At 45.3% G+C, this 15912-nt stretch overlaps 1 protein-coding gene across 5 annotated transcripts in view; it reads right to left on the bottom strand.

Annotated features, from left to right (window-relative positions):
- The window catches only part of cbfa2t3 (CBFA2/RUNX1 partner transcriptional co-repressor 3), a 260206-nt gene that overhangs the window by 38547 nt on the left and 205747 nt on the right, over positions 1-15912 (bottom strand). For all 5 annotated transcript variants that reach the window (XM_087995655.1, XM_087995656.1, XM_087995657.1 and 2 more), the window contains 2 exons: positions 12161-12411; positions 10212-10303 (listed from right to left, as the gene is read on the bottom strand). In XM_087995655.1, the coding sequence (XP_087851781.1) occupies positions 10212-10303; positions 12161-12411 (343 nt within the window). The remainder of the gene's footprint in view (positions 1-10211; positions 10304-12160; positions 12412-15912) is intronic.

Raw genomic sequence — 15912 nt, 5'->3', positions numbered from 1 at the left:
TCACCTGAGTGGTAACTTTCAAAGATCTATGAACATAGATCCCAAGATCCCTCTGCTCCTCCACCTTACTAAGAACCCTACCATTAACCCTGTATTCCGCATTCTTATTTGTCCTTCCAAAATGGACAACCTCACACTTGACAGGGTTGAACTCCATCTGCCACTCCTCAGCCCAGCTCTGCATCATATCTAAGTCCCTTTGCAGCCGACAACAGCCCTCCTCACTATCCATAACTCCACCAATCTTCGTATCATCTGCAAATTTACTGACCCACCCTTCGACTCCCTCTTCCAAGTCATTAATAAAAATTACAAACCGACATAAGACTGACTGGCTTATAATTCTCAGGAATATCCCTGCTCCCTTTCTTGAACAAGGGAATAACATTTGCCACCCTCCAATCATCTGGCACAACTCCAGTGGACAGTGAGGATGCAACGATCATCGCCAAAGGCGTAGCAATCTCTTCCCTCAATTCCCGTAGTAACCTTGGATATATCCCGACTTGTAGCAATTGGTACGACTGAGTGCCTGCTCGACCATTCATAAGACAGTTGAGAGTCAGTCACCTTGCTGAGGGCCTGGAGTCACATGTAGGCTAGATTGGGTAAGGATGGCAGAATTTCCTCCCTGAAGGTCATTAGTAAACCAGATGGGTAACTCACCACTTCACTACCCAAGACCTGTCCCACCATCTACAAGGCACAAGTCAGGAGTATGATGGAATACTCCCTACTTGCTGGGTGATGGGTAAATGCCCAACAACACGCGAGAAGCTTGATACCTTCCAGGAGAAAGCAGCCCGCTTGATTGGCATTACATCCACATGCATCCACTCCTGCTCAGTAGTAGCAGTGTGTACTATCTACAAGACGCAATCTGGAAATTTCCAAAGATCCTTAGACAGCACCTTCCAAACACACATCCACTTCCATCTAAAAGGACAAGGGCAGCAGATAAAAGGGAACAGCAACCCCTGCAAGTTCCCCTCCAAGCCACTCACCATCCTGACTTGGAAATATATCGCTGCTCATTCACTGTCACTGGGTCAGAATTCTGTAATGCCCTCCCTAGGCAACTAGGGATGGGCAATAAATGCTGGGCCCAGTCAGCGACGCCCATGTCCCATGAATGAATTTTTTAAAATTCCCAAATTTGATCCCATGACACCACCATTTAGTTTAAAATCCTCTTTACTTCCCAGCATGTAGTTTGCAGGAACAGCAGCCCCTGGTTCAGGTGAAGGTCAACCCATTGGTATAGATCCCACTGGGGGTCAGTGCACTACAAACAGGAACTCACATCTCACACACCAGGCTTTCAGTGATGTATTCATCTCTCTAATCTGACTTGCCCTCTGCAAATTTGTACACGTCTCAGGTAATCACCCAGAAATTATGGTTCTCCTTTGGCATCTAGTTCCTCATACTGACTATACTGAACCTCCTCCTTTGTCTCGCTCATGTCACTGGTATCTACATGCACCACAATGACTAGATCCTTTCCTTCCCACTCACCAGCCAGCAGATCTCCCAAGCCTTGGCATCGATAAGCAACACAGCCATCTGGCCTTGTGCTCTCTGATGTCAATCCGCCCACTATACTGTCCTTTACTGCTCCATTTCTATTTATCCTGTTGAAGGCTCCCTGTCGCTACAGTGCTGCAGTCAGTTAGCTCATCTACCCTGTAGCCAGAGAAGCTGAAAGAACTTTCAACCTGTTGGACAATTGTAAAGGCAGAGGTTCCAGCCCTCCTACCCACTCTGTCCCCTTCCCTGCCTCACTCACAGTCATATGTGACCATCCTGGGCCACTGAAGAAATGAGTTCACCTTACCTTAAGAGCTGGGATTACTTCCTGATACCAAGAATCCAGGGAATTTATCCTTTCTCTGTTATACTGCAGTATCGGTAGTTCAACTTCCAACTCAAACCTTAGCCAAAGGCTCTCAAAAGTCAAATACTTGCTGCACTCTTGTTAGTTCTAGTCCAAACTGGCATCCAGAAACTCCACACGCGGCAAACATGACCCATCATTTGTCCTGCTTAATGCTATCAATTACAGACCTGTAAGACACAGCATGAGAAAGTACACTATGCAACAATCACCAGGCAGGAGTGTTCCCTCCCACTTCAGCAGTCCAGGACATTCAACCTCAGAACTTCAGGTGACCACTCTCCAAGGCGGACTTTGGGACAGACAACAACGCAGAATGGCCAAGCAGAGGCTGAGAGCCAGGTTCGGTACCCATTGGCATGGCCCCAACCGGGACCTTGGGTTCATGTCACACGACAGGTGACCCCATTGCACCACACATACACACACTCTGTCACACTACAGGTGACCCTATTGTACCACACATACACACACACTGTCACACGACAGGTGACCCTATTGCACCACACATACACACACACTGTCACACTACAGGTGACCCCATTGCACCACACATACACACACACTGTCACATTACAGGTGACCCCATTTCACCACACATACACACACACTGTCACACTACAGGTGACCCTATTGCACCACACATACACACACACACTGTCACACTACAGGTGACCCTATTGTACCACACATACACACACACTGTCACACGACAGGTGACCCTATTGCACCACACATACACACACACTGTCACACTACAGGTGACCCCATTGCACCACACATACACACACACTGTCACACTACAGGTGACCCCATTGCACCACACATACACACACTCTGTCACACTACAGGTGACCCTATTGCACCACACATACACACACACTGTCACACTACAGGTGACCCCATTGCACCACACATACACACACACTGTCACACTACAGGTGACCCCATTGTACCACACATACACACACACTGTCACACGACAGGTGACCCTATTGCACCACACATACACACACACTGTCACACTACAGGTGACCCCATTGCACCACACATACACACACACTGTCACACTACAGGTGACCCCATTGCACCACACATACACACACACTGTCACACTACAGGTGACCCTATTGCACCACACATACACACACACTGTCACACGACAGGTGACCCTATTGCACCACACATACACACACACTGTCACACGACAGGTGACCCCATTGCACCACACAAACACACACTCTGTCACACTACAGGTGACCCTATTGCACCACACATACACACACACTGTCACACTACAGGTGACCCTATTGCACCACACATACACACACACTGTCACACGACAGGTGACCCCATTGCACCACACAAACACACACACTGTCACACTACAGGTGACCCTATTGCACCACACATACACACACACTGTCACATTACAGGTGACCCTATTGCACCACACATACACACACACTGTCACACGACAGGTGACCCCATTGCACCACACATACACACACACTGTCACACTACAGGTGACCCTATTGCACCACACATACACACACACTGTCACACTACAGGTGACCCTATTGCACCACACATACACACACACTGTCACACGACAGGTGACCCCATTGCACCACACATACACACACACTGTCACACTACAGGTGACCCTATTGTACCACACATACACACACACTGTCACATTACAGGTGACCCTATTGCACCACACATACACACACACTGTCACACGACAGGTGACCCCATTGCACCACACATACACACACACTGTCACACTACAGGTGACCCTATTGCACCACACATACACACACACTGTCACACTACAGGTGACCCTATTGCACCACACATACACACACACTGTCACACTACAGGTGACCCCATTGCACCACACATACACACACACTGTCACACGACAGGTGACCCCATTGCACCACACATACACACACACTGTCACACTACAGGTGACCCTATTGCACCACACATACACACACACTGTCACACTACAGGTGACCCTATTGCACCACACATACACACACACTGTCACACTACAGGTGACCCTATTGCACCACACATACACACACACTGTCACACGACAGGTGACCCTATTGCACCACACATACACACACACTGTCACATTACAGGTGACCCTATTGCACCACACATACACACACACTGTCACACGACAGGTGACCCCATTGCACCACACATACACACACACTGTCACACTACAGGTGACCCTATTGCACCACACATACACACACACTGTCACACTACAGGTGACCCTATTGCACCACACATACACACACACTGTCACACTACAGGTGACCCTATTGCACCACACATACACACACACACTGTCACACGACAGGTGACCCCATTGCACCACACAAACACACACTCTGTCACACTACAGGTGACCCCATTGCACCACACATACACACACACTCTGTCACACTACAGGTGACCCCATTGCACCACACATACACACACACTGTCACACTACAGGTGACCCTATTGCACCACACATACACACACACACTGTCACATTACAGGTGACCCCATTTCACCACACATACACACACACTGTCACACTACAGGTGACCCCATTGCACCACACATACACACACACTGTCACACTACAGGTGACCCCATTGCACTATACACACACACACACACTGTCACACTACAGGTGACCCCATTGCACCACACATACACACACACTCTGTCACACTACAGGTGACCCCATTGCACCACACATATACCCACACACTGTCACACTACAGGTGACCCCATTGCACCACACATACACACACTCTGTCACACTACAGGTGACCCCATTGCACCACACACACACACACACAAACAGACAGACACTGTCACACTACAGGTGACCCCATTGCACTATACACACACACCCGCACTGTCACACTACAGGTGACCCCATTGCACTATACACACACACACACACTGTCACACTACAGGTGACCCCATTGTACCACACACACACACACACACATACATTCTCTCTCATAAGCTCTCTCTCTCTCACACGCCCATACATACATTCCCACACTCACATTCACACATGCACCCTCTCACAGACCTATACCCCTTTACACTCACACTCATACACATACACACACTCTCACACACTCACACACACAAATAAGTTTGTGGTGTGAATTTGTACTTGCAGAATTACATTTTATTTTGCTCAAAAACTGCTTAAATCCATGTAAAATTCTGTAAATCTGTTTTTTTGATTAGAATCAGTCTGAACATTGGGGCACAGACAGCCTCACACAGGGCAAAAACAGGGTAAAAACAAGGACTGCAGATGCTGGAAACCAGATTCTAGATTAAAGGTGGTGCTGGAAAAGCACACCAATTCAGGCAGCATCCGAGGAGCAGGAAAATCAGCGTTGCAGGCAAAAGCCCTTTCTGATGAAGGGCTTTTGCACGAAACATCGATTTTCCTGCTCCTCGGATGCTGCCTGAACTGCTGTGTTTTTCCAGCACCGCTCTAATCTAGAGCCTCACACAGGGCACCTCACACCTTCAGTGTATTATCTGGGCTGACAGGAACCTATTGTTAAAGTTCACTTGAGGATGTAACTTTAAAAAAGTTCTGGGATTTATATATGAAAGAACTGAAATCAACATGGTCATTCTAAACGATGACGGAATAAACAAACAAGCCAGGTCTTTTTCAATATAGAATTTCAGTTGCATCACGCTGTAAACTTTTGCTATAAATTCTGTGTCTTACGATCTTCTACTCTACAACCACCTGATGGAGCAGCGCTCTGAAAGCTAGTGCTTCCAAATAAACCTGTTGGACTATAACCTGGTGTTGTGTGATTTAAGTAATGTTAACAAATAAGATGAACTAAGTATTTGTGATGTTGGTATGGTTTATTAAAAGCAGTAGAGTCATAGAGTCATAGAGATGTACAGCATGGAAACAGACCCTTCGGTCCAACCCGTCCATGCCGACCAGATATCCCAACCCAATCTAGTCCCGCCTGCCAGCTCCCGGCCAATATCCCTCCGAACCCTTCCTATTCATATACCCATCCATATGCCTTTTAAATGTTGTAATTGTACCAGCTTCCACCACTTCCTCTAGCAGCTTATTCCATACACATACCACCCTCATACATTTTCCCACTGGTCATATCCTTGTCCATTCACCTAACCTGTCCATAACCCTATCTGCTGACACAGTCATACTCACAACTTTCCTTTTTACCTCTCCGTGTCATCCACAAGCTTTGCTTTATTATATTCACTTCCCTCATTGAGTCATTAACATGCCTTGTAAATAATTGGGACCCCAGCACTGATCCCTGTGGCACCTCACTAGTTATAGGGTGCCGCCTGAAACCTCCTCCTATCCTAACTTCTTGTCTTCTATTAGTTAGCCAATCCTCTATGCTGCCTCCAACACCAAAAGGTTTTATCTCAAGTAGCTTTACAATAGTACCGTGTCAAATGCCTTTTGGGAATCTAAATATCTTACATTTACCGGTTCACCTTTATCTACTTGTTTCTTACGGCCTCAAAAAATCCGATTAAATTTGTCAGGTGTGATTTTCCCTTCATGAAGCCATGGTGACTCTGCTCGATTATACTATGTATTACCTATTGTTCTGCTATTACAACCTTCCCAGTAGACAGTGTCCCAACAAATATGAAGTTAATTGTTCTTCGTTGTGTGTTTTTGTCTCCTTCCTTTTTTGGATAAGAGTAGTTTATTAGTATTTAGTAAAGTTTATTAACAATAATACACTTCGTTAAAAAGTTAATAAATGACAGGGCTGCGATCTCACTTGTGCAGATTCCGATTTGCATGGGAACTCAATAGGGCTTTACATAACCATTTGGGTATAGGAAGCGTTGTCAGCTGAAGGAAGTGGAGCTTTGTGTGGTGGAACTTGAGCTGGCATCACTACAGTGTATTTGTCAGGCCAAGAGTGAAATTAATATTTATGGATATGGTCACCCTACAGCTTAAAGAAAATGAATGGTGACTGCTATCATAAAGGACAGGCTGGTAACACACTCCCATATTCCAGCTGTATTGAGTTCTGCTCACTGGAGAGGGATCAATAGCAAGAAGTGACGATAGGCAGGTCTACCTGCACCTATATTCATGACTCCAGGATGGTATGTTGTCTCCCTGGTGACAGGATCAATGGTATTTCTTAGCGGCTGAAAAGCATCCTGAGGAGGAGGGGGTGATGAACAGCCAATGGTGGTGGTCCACATCAGGATGAACAACACAGGCAAAAAGAGGAATGTGGTCCTATGCACAGAATTACAGGAGACAGATAGGAAAATAGCAAGCAAAAGCTATAATCTCCAGATTACTCCCAGTATCACGCACAAACAAATACAGAAATAGAAGACTCAAGCAAACAAATGCCTGACTAAATATGATGCAGAAGGGAGGGCTTTAAATCTTTGGGACATTGGGACTGAATCTGGGGAATATGGGACATATACAGCCTGGAGGATTGCACCTAAACTGAGCAGGGACTGAGTTCCTTGCAGAGTGTTTTGTTTGTGCTGTTGCAGAGGGTTTTAATGAACCTACAGGGGAGTGGAAACCTAATGATGATATCAAAGAGAAATACCATGATGTACGGAATACTGGGTGAGATAGATAGCTCAGGAAATGAGATAGTAATTTAGCAGGTGGGTCAGAACAAAGGACAAATAATAAAGTCTAAATCAAGGTGAATCAAGGCATCTATGTGAGTGCATAGAATATGGTAAATGGGTTGACAGATTGTCAATTAGAAATATAATGCAGCTATCATAAAGACCAGGATCAAGTAAGGGCAATAACACCAGGTCAGGCACTTTAACCTTACTGGTGCAGAAACTTCTTGAAACAATCATCAGCACAAAATGTGGATTAGTTAGCAAAAAGTAGCGCTGATTTTTTACAAAAAAGCATCACATTTAACTTCTTATGAAAAGCATCATATTTAACTTCCTGGATTTTTTTGAAGAGGTAGCAGAGAATATTGATAAGCAATGCATTTGACGTGGTGTGCATAGACTTCCAATTCGGATTTGATACAATGCCACAGTGAGCAAAATTAGAATTTATAGATTAAAAGAGACAGTAGCAATATGGATAAAGAATTGGCTGAGTGACAAGAAATAGAATAATGGTTAATGATTGTCGTTTAGGCTGACTGAAGGTGTAGAATCAAGCTTTTACGGGGGCATTGTTGGAACTCCTGCTTCTCCTGATAGATCAATAACCTAGACCTTTATGTAAAGGTAACAATTTTGGGCAATGTGAAACCCGGGAGCATTGTGAACTATGAGAGAACAGTGTAGAACTTGAAGAGGACATAGACAGGTTGCTCAATCACAGAGCAGATGACAGATTAAGTTCAATGTGAAGAAATGTTCCTAATTTGTACGTTCATACATAAGGTTTATGTAAGTAGGAAGAATGTGGAGAGGCAAGTTAATGTAAAGGGTAAAATGCTAAATTCTCCTGTGCAGGAGCAGAAGAACCTGTGTGTCTAAGCACATATTTCACTGTGTATAGCAGGAAAGGCTATGAGAGCATTGTGTAAAACATACAATATCCAGGTATTATTAATAGGGGCATGGGATACTTGAGGAAGGAGGCTGTATTGAATTGATATGAAATATTGGTTCAAGCTCAGCTGGAGTACTGCTTCCAGTCCTGGGCATTGCAATTCAGGAAAGATGTGAAGATGTTGGAGACAGTGTGGAAGAGATTTATGAGAATGATTCGAGGGATGAGGAACTGTAGTTATGGAGATGGATTGGAGGAAGTAGGTACAAAAACCAATATTGCTGAAGAAGCTCAGCAGGTCCAGCAACACATGTGGAGAGAGAAACGGCGTTAACATTTTGGGTTCAGTATGACTCTTCAGAGCTGGAAGAACAGCATCTTACTGCTCGGGAAGCCTGCAGCCTTCAGGTCTCAATACTGAATTCAACAAGGTTTGGACCTCAGCATCTTCTTCCAAGTCCTTTACTGACCCCCATACACCAGACCCTGTCATCAGATAGCTGCCTTCAGCAGAACAAATCCATTTTCACTCATTCCTCATCCCCATTTTCAGCTTTTCCAGAAGGAGGAATACTGGACTTGAAACACAACTCTGTTCCCCTCTCCACAGATGCTGCCAGACCACTAACTTTTCCAGTATTTTCTGTTTTTATTTCAGACTCCAGCATTTGCAGTAATGATTTTTTTAAGAGTGCAGAGATTTAAAGTAATTAAGAAAAGAAGCAGAAACAATGTGAGAATAAGCTTTTTTTTCATGTAGCAGATGGTTACAGGATGGAATCTGACTAGTTTGGTATAAGTTCAATTGAAACATTCAGAAGGCAAGTAGACTGTTATCTGAAAAGGAAATTCTGAGTAAGGGTCACCAGACCCGAAACGTTAACTCTGATTTCTCTCCACAGACGCTGCCAGACCTGCTGAGCTTTTCCAGCAACTTATTTTTGTTTCTGAAAAGGAAGGTGGAGGAGACTTGCAGCAAGAAGGCAGGAGAGTGACACTGAGCGAATTGCTCACTTAGAGAGCCAAAACAAACTGTGGGCTCTATGACCTTTCTCTGTACTGTTCTGATTCTGTAATAGAGTATGTTGGGTAATGTAATTGAGCAGGGAGAGCATTGGACTAGTTGAGTCTGAAGATCTAATGTGAATGAAATTAGATGGAAGAAAGATTGAGGTAGGGGTGATATTGCAGAGATGTAAGTAAGTATCATATGTTGATGATATATTGGCAGGGCATCCAGGTGACAAACTAACCAGTTTTACCTGAGGTGGCGGTTGGAGAGTGAGCTGAACCTGGTAACTCGGGATCAGCATTTGTGGCTGGGAAGAAAGACTATGGCTTTGGTTTTTCCAATATTTAATGAGGAAATTGGCTCACCTGGTGCTGTGTACCCAACAAACCATCTGAAAAGATATAGAGTCAACTATTTGAGAGAGGCAGTGAAGTAGATAGAGCTGGATACGAACAGATCCTACACTATCCCCAACACTGTCCAGATTAGGATCTTTAAACGAGGCACTGAGGTGAGATTCCAGAGGACAATCAGCATCCTGTATCCAAGGGTCTTTGGAAACATTCTCAGCCTGAATCAATTTCTCCAGGAGAGACAGTGAGGAAAACAAAAATGATTAAAATTACTCAACAGCCAGCTCTCTGCTTCAGCTCATTGTAGAGCAAACTCACCCAAGGTTACCTCTAGCTCAACAATATGTGTAATCTACTCACACCTACATTATCCAGGTTCTTCCATTCCTCTGCCCACTCCCTGTCTGTCAAGCGATGATCAATTACTTCTTCTTGTTGGGATCTGTGTACTCTTGGAGCTGCAATGACATAAAACACCAACATTAGCGAAGGTTGGTAACCAGAGTGCAGCCTGCCTGTAAGCACAAACCAAGCCCAGGCTCACTGACCAAACACTGGACACCACAAGTTTCACAAACCTCCAGGCTTTCAGTCATTACCCACATCAGACGTGGCACCAGCATATGGGCTGTATCTGACCAATATCACTGTTTGGAGCAGTGCACCATTTTTGTAATGTAGAGGGGTCCAAGGCACAGCTCAGGATCAAATAAAATATTAGTGTTTGGAACAGTTTGGTTCAGACAGAATACATGGCCACAGAGAAGGGTAGAGACAGTGGCTAGGGAACAAACCAAAGGGCATGCTGGTGACAGAGAGTGTGAGTAATTACTGACTGATAAGCTGCTGTCAGAGTTTTAAAAAGTGCTTTCATGGAATGTGGGTGTTGCTGGCTGCATTTGTAACCATTCACAACTGTCCTTGAGAAGGTGGTGGTGAGCTATCTTCTTGAAGTGTGTACTGTTTGAGAGGAAGTGATGGTGTCACTGGGCTAATAATCCAAAGAGCTAGCCTAATCACTTGGGGGTATGGGTTCAATTCTTACCAGAGCAGATGATGTAATTTAAGTTCACTAAAATCTTAATTAAAAGCGAGCCTAAAGTATCACTGTTAGTTGCGATGGAAAACTAGAATTGAAGAGTTGTAGAGCTGTCAGAGTGGGAGGATGAACATTGGAACCAATAACATACACAGACAAGAGGGATGTGTTCCTGCTGTCTGAAGTTAGGGAGTTAGTAGGAGCTTAGCAAGCAAGACCCCAAAGGTTGTAATGTTCAGATAGCTCCCTTCCCTCTATCATAAGGTCAGAAGTGGGGAATGTTCGCCAATGATTGCACAATCTTCGAGGAGAAAGTGAGGACTGAAGATGCTGAAGATCAGAGCTGAAAATGTTTTGCCGAAAAAGCGTAGCAGGTCAGGCAGCATCCAAGGAGCAGGAGAATCGATGTTTCGGACATGAGCCCCTCTTCAGGAATGAGGAAAGTGTGTCCTTTCCTCATTCCTGAAGAAGGGTTCATGCCCGAAACTTCGATTCTCCTGCAATGATTGCACAATGTTCAGCACCATTCACAACTCCTCAGATACTGAAACATTTAATGTCCAAATGCAGCAAGATCTGGACAATATTCAGGTTTTGGCTGACAATTGGCAAGTAATATTTGTATTACATAAATACCAGGTAATGACATTCTCTAATAAGAGACCATCTAACTACCTCCCCTTGATATTCAATAGTGTTACCATCACTGAATACCCCACTATCAATATTCTGGGAGTTACCACTGAGCTGAAACTCAAACTGGAATGCCATATAAACATAATGGCTATGATAGTGGGTCAGAGGCTAGGGATACTGCAGTGAGAAATCACCTCCTGATTCCCCAAAGTCTGTCCACGATCTACAAGGCTCAAGTCAGGAGTGTGATGGGATACTCCCCACTTGCCTGGATGGGTGCAGCTCCAACAACACTCAAAGAGCTTTACACCATCCAGGACAAAGCAGCCCGCTTGATTGGCACCACACCCACAAGCATCCACTCCCTCCTCCACCAACACTCAGTAGCAGCAGTGTGTACTATCTGTAGGATGCACTGCAGAAATTCACCAAAGATCCTCAGACAGCACATTCCAAATCCATGACCACTTCCATGTAGAAGGACCAGGGCACAGATACATGGGAAAACCACCCCTAGCAAGCTCCCCTCCAAGCCACTCACTACAGGTGAGTGTGTCAGAATGTGGACATTTACTGACCAATAGGCTGGTGTCAGAGTGCAGGCATTTCCTGACTGAAGGGGTGATATTAGTGAACTGACCTGTAGTCAGTTGCTGATCCCTGAGGTTGCTGTTTTCTGGATGGCTGTGTAAGTCCTTGTGTTGGTGAGCCACAGCTAGGTCTTCCAGGCAGTAATGTTGAGGTGCTGATGCTGTCTGATGTGGGAGTGCATTTGGTTGGTTAATGAGCCCATTCCTGGGATGGAAACCATGTCCTGGACTGAGCTTACATGGCCTTTTACTGAGCTGCTCTGAGGGTAATGCATCACAAACCACCCCATTCTCACTGGTCCTGAAAAAGAGACAGAGATATTGTGAGGAGTCAATGACAGAAACCATGAGGTGATGATCTCATCACTAGTTTTCACATTTTTGATTTTTAACAAATAGTCAATTCCCTGGTGTTTCGTTGGATCTCAGCAAATGGCCTTTGCAAAGTTCCTTAAAGTGTCCCCGCTGTGACCATGCAGCTTGTCAGTCTCTGCCTCCAACCTTCAAGTAACGAACAAACCGATGATAAGGTTTAGTTTTACTGATGACCTCCTGTCCAGAATCGTAACAGATGACTGTGCAAATCCCAGAATAAAGACGTTACTCCGTCTGATGTACGAATGCATTCAGAGTTATCAGACATGAGCTACCATTCACAAATCCAAGCTGGATCTGATCAGCTCATAGTATCTAGCACTGCGTGTGGGTGGGAATGGGAGTATTGAACTAAGTGTGGGTGGGAATGGGAGCATTGAACTGAGTGTGGGTGGGAATGGGAGCATTGAACTGAGTGTGGGTGGGAATGGGAGTATTGTACTGAGTGTGGGTGGGAATGGGAGTATTGAACAGAGTGTGGGTGGGAATGGGAGCATTGAACTGAGCGTGGGTGGGAATGGGAGCATTGAACTGAGTGTGGGTGGGAATGGGAGTATTGAAATGAGTGTGGGTTTAAATGGGAGTATTGAACAGAGTGTGGGTGGGAATGAGAGTTTTGAACAGAGTGTGGGTGGGAATGGGAATATTGAACTGAGTGTGGGTGTGAATGGGAATATTGAACTGAGTGTGGGTGGGAATGGGAGTATTGAACTGAGTGTGGGTGGGAATGGGAGTATTGTACTGAGTGTGGGTGGGAATGGGAATATTGAACTGAGTGTGGGTGCGGGTGAGAGTATTGAACTGAGTTTGGGTGAGAATGGGAGTATTGAACTGAGTATGGGTGCGGGTGAGAGTATTGAACTGAGTTTGGGTGAGAATGGGAGTATTGAACTGAGTGTGGGTGGGAATGGGAGTATTGAACTGAGTATGGGTGCGAGTGAGAGTATTGAACTGAGTGTGAGTGAGAATGGGAGTATTGAACTGAGTGTGGGTGGGAATGGATGTATTGAACTGAGTTTGGGTGAGAATGGGAGTATTGAACTGAGTTTAGGTGAGAATGGGAGTATTGAACTGAGTGTGGGTGGGAATGAGAGTATTGAACAGAGTGTGGGTGGGAATGGGAGCATTGAACTGAGTGTGGGTGGGAATGGGAGTATTGTACTGAGTGTGGGTGGGAATGGGAGTATTGAACAGAGTGTGGGTGGGAATGGGAGTATTGAACTGAGTGTGGGTGGGAATGGGAGTATTGTACTGAGTGTGGGTGGGAATGGGAGTATTGAACAGAGTGTGGGTGGGAATGAGAGTATTGAACAGAGTGTGGGTGGGAATGGGAGCATTGAACTGAGTGTGGGTGTGAATGGGAATATTGAACTGAGTGTGGGTGGGAATGGGAGTATTGTACTGAGTGTGGGTGGGAATGGGAGTATTGAACTGAGTATGGGTGCGAGTGAGAGTATTGAACTGAGTGTGAGTGAGAATGGGAGTATTGAACTGAGTGTGGGTGGGAATGGTTGTATTGAACTGAGTTTGGGTGAGAATGGGAGTATTGAACTGAGTTTAGGTGAGAATGGGAGTATTGAACTGAGTATGGGTGCGAGTGAGAGTATTGAACTGAGTGTGAGTGAGAATGGGATTATTGTACTGAGTGTGGGTGGGAATGGGAGTATTGAACTGAGTTTAGGTGAGAATGGGAGTATTGAACGGAGTGTGGGTGAGAGTGAGAGTATTGACCTGAGTGTGGGTGGGAATGGGAGTATTGAACTGAGTATGGGTGTGAATGGGATTATTGTACTGAGTGTGGGTGGGAATGGGAGTATTGAACTGAGTGTGGGTGTGAATGGGATTATTGTACTGAGTGTGGGTGTGAATGGAAGTATTGAACAGAATGAGGGTGCGAATGGGAGTATTGTACAGAGTGAGGGTGGGAATGGGACTATTTAGATTAGATTAGATTAGATTACTTACAGTGTGGAAACAGGCCCTTCGGCCCAACAAGTCCACACTGACCCGCCGAAACGCAACCCACCCAGACACATTCCCCTACATTTACCCCTTCACCTAACACTATGGACAGTTTAGCAATGGATAATTCACCTAACCTGCACATTTTGGACTGTGGCAGGAAACTAGAGCACCTGGAGGAAACTCACGCAGACACGGGGAGAATGTGCAAACTCCACACAGTCAGTCGCCTGAGGGGGTAATTAACTGGGGCGGTATTGAACTGAGTGTTGGTGGGAATGGGAGTATTGTACTGAGTGTGGGTGGGAATGGGAATATTGAACTGAGTATGGGTGCGGGTCAGAGTATTGAACTGAGTGTGGATGGGAATGGGAGTATTGAACTGAGTGTGGGTGTGAATGGGAGTATTGAACTGAGTGTGGGTGTGAATGGGAGTATTGAACTGAGTGTGGGTGGGAATGGGAATATTGAACTGAGTGTGGGTGTGAATGGGAGTATTGAACTGAGTGTGGGTGTGAATGGGAATATTGAACTGAGTGCGGGTGTGAATGGGAGTACTAAACTGAGTGTGGGTGCGGGTGAGAGTATTGAACTGAGTGTGAGTGAGAATGGGAGTATTGAACTGAGTGTGGGTGGGAATGGAAGTATTGAACTGAGTGTGGGTGGGAATGGGAGTATTGAACTGAGTGTGGGTGGGAATGGGAGTATTGAATTGAGTATAGGTGCGGGTGAGAGTATTGAACTGAGTTTGGGTGAGAATGGGAGTATTGAACTGAGTATGGGTGCGGGTGAGAGTATTGAACTGAGTTTGGGTGAGAATGGGAGTATTGAACTGAGTGTGGGTGTGAATGGGAGTATTGAACTGAGTATGGGTGCGAGTGAGAGTATTGAACTGAGTGTGAGTGAGAATGGGAGTATTGAACTGAGTGTGGGTGGGAATGGAAGTATTGAACTGAGTTTGGGTGAGAATGGGAGTATTGAACTGAGTTTAGGTGAGAATGGGAGTATTGAACTGAGTATGGGTGCGAGTGAGAGTATTGAACTGAGTGTGAGTGAGAATGGGATTATTGAACTGAGTGTGAGTGAGAATGGGAGTATTGAACTGAGTGTGGGTGGGAATGGGATTATTGTACCGAGTGTGGGTGGGAATGGGAGTATTGAACTGAGTATGGGTGTGAATGGGATTATTGTACTGAGTGTGGGTGGGAATGGGAGTATTGAAATGAGTGTGGATGGGAAAGGAAGTATTGAAATGAGTGTAGGTGAGAATGGGAGTATTGAACTGAGTGTGGGTGTGAATGGGAATATTGAAATGAGTGTGAGTGGGAATGGGAGTATTGAACTGAGTGTGGGTGGGAATGGAAGTATTGAACAGAATGAGGGTGCGAATGGGAGTATTGTACAGAGTGAGGGTGGGAATGGGAGTATTTAGATTAGATTAGATTAGATTACTTACAGTGTGGAA

Source organism: Chiloscyllium plagiosum, unplaced genomic scaffold, assembly GCF_037043375.1.
Source record: "Chiloscyllium plagiosum isolate Xiang-an unplaced genomic scaffold, Cpla_swu_hap1 HiC_scaffold_17, whole genome shotgun sequence".
Lineage (NCBI taxonomy): Eukaryota > Metazoa > Chordata > Chondrichthyes > Orectolobiformes > Hemiscylliidae > Chiloscyllium > Chiloscyllium plagiosum.
This window is presented reverse-complemented; position numbering and strand designations above follow the sequence as displayed.